This window comes from Ornithodoros turicata, chromosome 3 (assembly GCF_037126465.1).
Source record: "Ornithodoros turicata isolate Travis chromosome 3, ASM3712646v1, whole genome shotgun sequence".
Classification (NCBI taxonomy): domain Eukaryota; kingdom Metazoa; phylum Arthropoda; class Arachnida; order Ixodida; family Argasidae; genus Ornithodoros; species Ornithodoros turicata.
The window spans coordinates 26,779,001-26,788,890 of NC_088203.1; the positions used below are offsets into that span (position 1 = coordinate 26,779,001).

Consider the following 9,890-nt stretch of genomic DNA (forward strand, 5'->3'; position numbering starts at 1 on the left):
ACATACAGGTATGCATCTACTGCTACCCAGTAGCAAGAAGATCAACCATGTATGTACTTCCTCGCATATCTAGGCATCTAAAATAATGATAAATACTCTGTACGAGGCGATTTATTTAATTTATACATACATCATTGTAGGTCATTGAAGACAGACAGAGGAGCGTAATGGCATTAAAGTTTGAACTGCCTCTTCATCCCTGAGCAAAACTTGATATTTGTGTATGTCTGACTGTGTTACTACTTGTTGTAACTATAGGAAGTAAAAAATGCTGTCCAATGAAGATGGGAACAGCAAAATAAAATCATTATTGTTCAAAGCACCCAAAAGCTTTATTCACAGTCTTACATTCTGGCATTTTACTGGGTTATTTGGATCACGCAATTAGGTAAATATGCTGGAACTTTGTGAGTATACACTGTGGCTAATAAAGCTGCTGTGTGAAATGGTATATTGTAATTAAAAGTTTTAAATGATATGGACCGCATCGATTTTTTGTGTTCAAGCTGTGTTGCATAACATATTGCATGTCTTGATGTACATGTACATATGTACAGGGTTACCCAACATAAAGCACGGGCTCTTCGTAACAAAGATAAAATGAATAAAAACACTGTTTGGGACGTGGGAGCCAAACCAAATGTTGGAAGACATAATATACACAAAAAATCCATATCAAAAGTTACTCATAAAAATATCCTGTCCTTTAGGATAGGGCCAGGAAATTTAGGCACTAAAAACGATGGAGACAGGCAAGCATTTAGGCCCTCAGAAATGCAAAAGTAGGCATTAAAATGCAAAAATAAGCACGTTAATCTGGTACGTTCTTTGGCCTTGTTGGTGTTTCAGAAAGCTCCATCAAGGAAAACTTGCGCATTTAAGGGTTACAGTACCATACAAGCCTACACGAATGCTGAGGTGGCCTGGAACCACGCTATATTGAATAATATTCTTAGTTCTCTGCCTTGGAAGATCTCGAAAGGCCCAGAGAGGCCAAATCTTTTGATGAAATGTGCATGAACCCCTTCTAGCAAACCAAGGTAATGAAAGAAACCAAACGCAAAAAAGGGACAAAAGGCGCGAACGCGCACCTCGGCTGTTACGCCGTCTAAAAATATTAAAAACAGCTACAGCTCAGTAGAGTCGATAAAGAGGAAGGCAACCCTGAAAATGTTGCAAGCGTTTATAGGCATTTATAAGCAAAGGCCTAAAAACCCGGGCCCTATTTATGACGAGTCATAATTAAAAAATGCCGCACTCTGAACTTTGCCAAAAGCCTACACTGCTTGCTGGGCGTCATCGGTGTACGGGTTTTGTATAGTTTTGTACCAGTAGAAACTTTGTTACGACAATTACTCTTTTTAAAATTTCAAAGCATAACATTCACTTATGTCGTTACACTTCCTGTCAATATGCCTTCTAGAAAAAAATTTAGAAGTCACTCATGCCCCAACAAGTGACAAAAAAAAAAAAAGAAAAGGAAAGCTGTCTTAGTTGGAGAGGCTCACAAGGTTTCGGGCACAGAATTTAGTCTGGAGACTTCCATTTATTAAACTTAGTTTGTATTGGTAACTAAACTAATTAATAAAAATAAAGGGTAGCCGTACACCACTTAATGCCAAAACCTTACAAGCAATTTCCCAAGTGTCACCCACACGAATGATCGGAACGATATAAATTATACGTAAAATAATGCGGAATGCGGCGTTGACAATGCATAGGAAAGAGCTATTTTTAAGAACTTTTCACACTGTACTGAAACAAACCAGGAAGCTGAAATTTTTTACACAATTAATACGCACTCCGTACGTCATTGACAAAACTTTCGGCATCTGCGGTGTTTTTATGTGGCAGAAGAAATACCGTACTTTATTTCGAGTAACCCTGTAGAACATTTGCGAAGGATGAGAACAGCATGCAAGAAGTTCCACGCCGTAAGGCACTGTAACGGTTTTTAACATGTCCACTGTGTCAATATCAAACCACTGAACAGTCTGCACGATGCACCTGTATCAACCGACGGTCGCTAAAGCACTCTCGCACTTAGTGCAGAGAAAGAGTGAAAAAAAAAAATAATAAGGCAGAGTGCCTCAGCAGGACAGTAGGTGACCCTGAAAGGGGAGGGAACAGTATAAGGGCGTTGCAAGCTCCACAAGACCTTCGTGTAATTAGGAAATGATGTAGTAAGTTCTCGTACATTTCACGTGGTTCCACTTCGTTTCGATGCAAATGCCTTTGCCGCCTGGGTTTTATCACATATTTCCGCTGGAAAATACGCGATCAACAGAAACTTTAGCATTCGTGGTCTAGAAGGCAGACACCATACAAATGGTCACATCATGTGAGGTTCATCATTAACCTCAGCAGCTTTCGTCACTCTTTCCTCTTGTTTATTTTTCATCCTTTTGTATATGAATAGGTCCTTGTGTTTCCGTTTTCGGGTTTTATTTCAGGAGCCGTAAAATAGGCCGGGTAACATCGAGCGATATTGAGTGGAAAATAAAAAAGAAAAACGTGCTTCTCGCATTGAGACAAAAACGAGATGCCAAGCAGCAGTGCTGTATGTGAGCTGCTTAGCGTTCTCCAGTGCTCAAAACTGGTAATTGAACCTTGGCAACTTGGAATTTCGGCAAGTTCGTTTTTAAGGCTTTAGCCGAAGTGCTGATGATGCAAATTGATGTGTAAAACCGGGTTTGACCATGTTTAACCCAGACACACAAAGCCCCTTGTTCTGGGCCAAATGCTTTGTACTGACTGCGTTTCTTATCCTGCTGATTCTTTGCTCTTTCCTGACACGTGCGCATGTCATCGACGAAGCTAGGTTTCAGCATACTCAGTTTAATCCTAGGCTGACGCTTGCACTTGTACTTGCACTAAGAGAGGCAAAGACCAAAAATAATGAAGTCGCACTCCATGATTACCGAGCTTCAACTATAGCAAACAGTCCTCGTCGTACTCGTATGATCGTATTCATCAACTGGCCCATACAACTGGCTGATACACCTACGCTAACTTTTCTGTTGCATCTCACAATGTTTATACACATTTTCGGTTACTATGGAAAAGCCAGGATGCCTACAAGCAACCTGAACAGCTTATATTAAGCTCCCCCTGCTTAACTTTGTTAAAGGGGCACCGGATCACAAAAGTAACCTCAGCAGCAATGCAAAATAAATGATGTTAATCAGTTGTGTTGTTTGTGATTTAAGCTCGAAGGAAAACGTGATTCTTCTCTCCCTCTCAAAAGGTGCAACGGGTGCTGTAGTCAGGGTGTCCAATTGTTGTAGGAAATCGTTTGCAGGGACCAACAGGAGGCCACCTCGCCTTGTTGCACCTCTTGAGAGGGAGAGAAGACAGAAAGCATAAATTGCGGTTTCATTCTTGCCAAAATCACGAACAACACGATGGACAAATCCTATTCCTTTTGTGGTGCTGTGAATCTAACAGCATTTTTTACCTTTTATTCTGGAAAGAGAAAATTTTATGCCCCGTTAGCTTACAGCTATGATGGCATGCATTAAACAGCCTTTGTTAACACTCCAGAAGTTTTGTAAAACAAGGGAGAACATATCGCTGCAATTATGCTGGAAACATATTACTCTGGATACTCTAAAAACAATGTATAAGGCTGTCATGCAGAATGCCCTCACACGTGAAGTTTCTTTCCCTGTCGTGGGCTTAAAATAAAGTTGCTGTAGTCGCCCTGTCATGGGAGATACCTCAGCCGAGCAGTACCTTCACTCTAGGATTCGCCGTTGGCTGCTGACTGTTCGAACTGGTTGATGAAAGTGAGCACCTCAACCTGGAACTGACTGTAGCGGGAAGGAGGAAGGCGTCTCATCCTGCACTCCACGAGTCTGCCAAAAGCCTCGCACTCGTCAGTTGGCCTCGAAATTACGTCCGCTATTCTTGAGAAAGCAGATGGCCTGTGAGATGGACTGCTATGATGCACCCTCTGCTGTGCCCTGTCATGCCTGCGGTGAGCTGCGTGTGCAGGTGCAGGTGGTGTTTCAGCCCTCGTATTTGTCACATGCTGCACAACTGGCTCATCCATGTCTGTATGACTGCTGTCCCTACTGGGTGATTGGGTCGGTGAGGTGTTCGCATCGGAGAGCAGGGTTTCGCAGGCATTTGCTGCGTAGGGCTCCAGCTTGACCTGGTAATTTCCAGAAAAAGACGTGCATATGCTTAGCATATCGTGCCTAGTGAACGCAGAAGAAGCGAACAAAATATAATTATGACAAATGGCAACATCAATGCAGATGTTCCTTAAGTATAGCCTTGGCAGCGTAGAAACATTGCAATAGAAGATTTTCACTTTACATTTTTCACGTTAATTAAATATATTTTCTTATTTTTATAGATAATATATGGCATGCTGCTGGAAGGACTTACATCAAAGAATTCCATCCCCAAGATCGAGTCATCGTGTGCGGCAGGGCATTTTGTGTCCAGGAATGTAAGAGAAGAGAAAAATCTCCACTTTCCCATATACTTCGGGGGTTGACCGCTTTCTACAACTAGCTTCCTCCGTTTTTCGTCCTGGTACTGCTTCTTCTTTATGGAGAATACTTTCTTGAGGACATGTAAAAGGACATAGACAGGCACTGTTAGACATCATCGCTCTTCATGAAAGCAATACTGTAACGCACAGAAGACCAAATCAAACGGCAAAAAGCAACGCCGTCAGGGCCGTCGTAAATACTTATCTGCTGTGACGTTGCCGCCGTGGTTTACCTTCAGCTGACCAGCTAAGACATCCCAGACACCATTTCTAATTGCCATATTCCTATAATCTGGGTGGTCTACCTTCCACAAGCATGGATAAGTTTCGATGCCTGCCAGCAAATCAAAACAAGCTGCATCGCTGAGCCCTCCGTCAGACGACGCCATCTTTTCCTGTCGTCTGCTACGGAAGCTTTGTGCCGCCGCGACAACGTTGGTTTGTGGGTACTGCCGCCGCCGGCTAGGAATCATCGGCACGTTGCCGCCACCGTGGCGGCCGAAGATATCGGGCGGCGCGCGTACGAAAGTGTAAAAAAAAAAGAAAAAAGAATAAACATTTTGTCAGTTCAAAATCGGTGGGCGTTTGCTTCCCAAGTAACTTCGCATTCTTGTTCTTCACCCCTTTTGTGAGGCACGCGGAAAATCATTGAGTACACATATAGTGTGTACTCTCGTGCTCCTTCGTGATTTTCTTACTACCCAGTACTGCAGTGTGTACCCGCTACGCGAAAAAGGTAGCGCAGTACCGATACGCGCTACCTGAGCAAAAAGTAGTGAGTTTTAGTATATCATTCGCTGTGGCCTTTGCGTACGTAAGGGATAGTGTGGTGGTTCTGCGCAATGCGCAAAGCTCTCCTTATGTTCTGTGCGTGCGCAGAACCACCAACGCTATCCCTTACTTACGCAAACGCGATAGCGTATACTAAAACTCACTAGTTACGAAATCCTGACATCGTTACACGTTCCTAAAAGTAGGGTAATACCGCTAGCGTTACCCATAAAAAGTAACGCGGTACTCCATGCGCTACTTTTTAGGAAAGAAACGAACAGCATCGCGGATGACGTACTCAATCATCTAGAAATGATAAACAAAATAATATATCAATACAATAAATAATAAATAAAATAATATCTCAAAATAATAAATTGATGGGCCCAGCAGGTTACACGCAGGTCGCCTGAAGGCTATAATTTGGAAAACCGTTTTTACAGATTTACTAAAAGCCGCTTTGGTCGATATCCCACATATCTTTTTCTCCTCCCCGAAAGCAAATAAAGCACAAAGCAAGCCTACCGCTAAAAGCTCTACAGCTTTGTTACAAAAAGAACTCAGGTTGCCCGGGACGAGAAGTTAATAAACATACCTTGGTGTGCCTTTTCAAATTGTACGTTGACTTCCTTGACCCACAGATAAGCTTTCGCGTCGAGGCGCATAGTAGGCATCTGAACACCACGCTACCGTTTTCTTTCTGCTCCTTATAGGTAAAGATGAGCGCGGTGCGGGTATGCGCGCAAGTATCCGCGCGGCGTAAACGCCTGGTACCAGCCAGCAGCGTGAAGCTGCGTTGTGCCAGTTTCGCCATTCGGAAGCAGCAATTCATTTGAAACTACCTGCATGAAGAGTAAAGTAAGAAGAAAGCTTATTCTTCCTTCTCGAATATGTGAGAAGACGGTTAGGAGCGACTTTTATTTTACAACAAGTCTTTCGTGCAGATCCTACGCCTGATGAAGTGTAGACTTTGCACGAAAGTCTTGTTTTAACGCTTTAAATAAAAGTTGCTCCTAACCGGGGTTGCGGAGTTACGACTCCAGAGTTGGAATGATTCCGGAATCATTTCAGATTTATCAGAGCCCTGGGAATGGAGTTAGGCACTGGGTGCCCCGGTGGTAGTCTCTCTTTCAACCCGCTGGTTTCTGCCCTCCCGCGCTTTGCACGCACGCACCACACTTGCACACGGTCAAGAGCGAAATAACTTCGTCTTTGCGCTTTTTCCGTGCTGGGTAATGCCAATCTCCTCTAGCACTGCTGGGCTAGCCAGTACGATTACCGGCCCCTGCATGGTGGGCTTGCCAAGGCGTTCTAAGGAGTGGGAATTGACAATACCTTTTCAATCCGAGGAATTGAAAGGAGTGGAATTATCACAAATCTCCATTCCTCGGAATTGGAATGGAATAGGTGACGCCATTCAGCAACACTGCTCCTGCTCCTAACCGTCTTCTCATTATTGTTGTACTACACAGAAATGCGGATTTTTGACATCGCCTCGTCATATGTTTTGTTGTGATTCCCGAATATAGACGTCGTCGACAATGGATAGCGCCTTCAACTTTCTAATGCGCCGTTCTAACTTAGCACTCATTTTGTGCTATCTGGATCTTTAGCAGTGACCAGTTGATGATGGTGATGAGGAAAGGGATGTGAGTCCAGGGATCATTTGAGCATCTGAATGCAGTCTTATAGCACAGCAGATTACATGAAACAATTGCAAAGCACACCGTGATTTCAGCATTTACATATCCCGAAGGAGCAACATATGTGTGAATAGAATGCCTCAAGCTGGCGAACTAGTGTTGCTATTACTAGAATCACTAAATAAGCTTCACTTCAGAGTATCGACAGTGAGTTCCAAGAGCGAGCATGCGCCATCTTGTTTCCGGGCCACGGTAGCCACGTGCACGCGCACCTGAGGAGCATCTCAGAGCCGTTTATAAGGAGAGTTTGGCCATTAGGAGGAGCCTAACCTGAAGTACAGTGCCCTGCAAGATTGCACTCTTCTAGGGCACTGTACCTGAAGCGCGTCACGCGACGTCACGGCTAAGCCACCTCCCTCGCCGTGCTCTATTGTTGTCCTGTTGTGAGCCGGTCGCCGACGCCATATTGATGCTGATCGTTGTTTACGACGCAAGGGGGGAAGACACGTGCGTACATTTTCCTTCTAAAGCCCTTAGTCCTTGAACACTTTCAGTTTGGCAACAAAGCCCCCCACCCTTCTCACAGGCGGCTTTGGGCCATAAGCCGGCTAGGGCCAGTTCTCACTTGGCGACGCCCGACGCGGCGTCGTGAGCGGGCGGCGGAAGTAGAGGCGCATTTCCGCCGCCCCGTCAGCGCGCACAATTTTCATGTTCCCACCACAGTAGCCTTCCGTCGTCCAAAGCAGACGAAAAATCAGGGGGCGTGGCCTTTCTGTGTCACCTAATTGGTCGCCAGCTAGCTGTCAGGAGTCAGTGTCACTACAAAAAGGTACAAATAAAACAAACCTGAACCAGTACATTGGCTTGGAAGATTAATTGCTTTCAACATAAAAAAACTAGAGGTCCACCGGAGGAACAATGGATGTCCTATTCTGACCTAAAAATCGAGAATGGATATATTTGGGACTTCCTCAGGATCGCAAAATGAGGAAGAAACCCTGATCCCCTGGATATCCCACGTATGTAAACGGGACGTTTCCAGATATCCCAGAGACATTGGAACGTCAGATACCGTATATCCGCAGGATATCCTTTGGACATATCTGGTTTGCTGGGTGTCGTTCTCGGCAGCTCTCGCCGTCGTCGTGAAAGAAGTTCGGCATGGCAGTTTTTTTGGCTCGACGTCTCTCCTCTCTCGACTCCGGAAATGCGCGTCTATTTCCGCAGCCCGCTCACGACGCCGCGTCGGGCGTCGCCAAGTGAGAACTGGCCCTTATTCCTGTAGATTGCATTCATTGCGACAACAAAGCTGACGGACAGCATCAATATGGCGCGCACCAGATGGCTGATAAGCGGATTCTGCTTCGTTTCAGGCTTTTTGGGCGGCGCAACGACGACTCTGACGTCAAAATAGGCTCCACCCACGAGGCGGCAAAAGATCACCGAATGGCCAAACTCTCCCTATAAATGGCCCTGGCGCATTTTAGCGGACGATGCCATCTATCGTGCGCGGGTTAAATGTTATTTTCTCTTGCAAGAAGCCCATCAAGACTGACGGCCTTGAGCTCACCTTGACATCCTCGGGACGCTCTAGTGGACAATACATGGATTATCGGCGATAATCCGTGTATGAAGAGAAGCGTGTATGATTGTTGTGCGATAATTTATCGCACAACAGTCATACACGCTTCTCTATCCCACAGCGAGCATTATGTTAGCTGTGTTTGATCCTCAACTGTGGATGGTACCGGTGTGGTGCGGAAACAAGATGGCGCTCCTCCTCTCCCTTGGACCTCAGTGTCGATACTCTGAAGCGAAGCTTATTTAGTGACTCTAGCTATTACCGGTAATCAGAGGGCGTGGGCCCTGCTAATCCGGCTGCTGTTGCCTTTTCTTCAACCAGTTGATTCATCATCACGTTGCGCCATCGAGTTAACAGAACAGAAAGAACAAAAAAAAAATCCCCAGTGCGGTCCTCGGGTACTGGAAGTCTCCTTCCGGTCAAATGGGAACTGAACTTCAAACAAATACAATATAGTTGTCAATGCTAGCTACGCAGTTACCTTTCATGTTCCACCGGCGAAAGCTTCTTCCCGGGGACAGTTTAGGTGTTTTGCACTGCGGAGGAAACGCCCTTTCCTCACACCATAGATTGAGAAGTTACCCGTCAAAAAAACTCGTTACAAGTTAAGTTACCGTGTGCGAAATGTAACTAAGTTAATAATGAAGTTCTTCAGCCTGAAATGTAACTCGCAGTTACTGAGTTACTTAAAAAAAGAACGAGTTACTTCCAAGTTACTTAGGACACAAAATAGCATTACGCAGGTGCAGCGCGCGCGAGCAGTTGAGTTAGACCTTGAGTTGGCTGCGGAGGAGTGCAACACGCTTAGATCGTTTTCGTTTATGTCCAACAATAGACCTCTCCCTGTTTGAAAACGAATGACGTCATAGTGTTCGACAGCGCCACAAATTCGGTTGAATTGAACTACGCTCGAAGCTAGAGGTGAAGGTCGCGCCCGAAGGTAACGGTCTGGAGGGGATTGCGATATGGTCCCTTAAAGGGACGCGACCCTCGGTCCTGCTTTTCTTTCAATGGGAGGCAGCGAACAAGTGCCCGTTCGTGGAGCCCAGCCCTCGTCTTCCGGTTTCAGTCTGTCTACCAATGTCATGATGACGTTTCTCTGGTAGAGGTCTATTCGAACGCTTTGCATCTTACTCCCTGTGGGCGCACAACGGTTCAGCTTCATTTCAATGGCAGCGGTTCTTACTTCCTGAATAAAATACTGCCATTGATTGAATATCACGTTTTATGGGGAAAAAAGCCATGAAGGAGCCGGAGAGAAAGCGAGAAAATATGTGGACGTGAGTGAAAAGCGAGTTAAAAGTAACTTGGAACTTAACTTAAGTTACTTTGGCAAAGTTACCTGAAAAAGGAACGAGTTCCTCTGAAAGTTACCACGGCGCAAAAGTAT

General features: G+C 45.1%; 1 protein-coding gene across 1 annotated transcript; it reads right to left on the reverse strand.

Moving 5' to 3' along the window:
• Positions 1-96: 96 nt before the first annotated feature.
• On the reverse strand, positions 97-5,940 carry LOC135389233 (uncharacterized). The gene is made up of 3 exons (XM_064619299.1): positions 5,871-5,940; positions 4,396-4,607; positions 97-4,156 (listed from the first exon to the last, which is right to left on the reverse strand). The coding sequence occupies exons 1-3, from the start codon at positions 5,938-5,940 to the stop codon at positions 3,743-3,745; spliced, it is 696 nt and encodes a 231-aa protein (XP_064475369.1). The 3' UTR covers positions 97-3,742.
• Between the last annotated feature and the right edge of the window lie 3,950 nt (positions 5,941-9,890).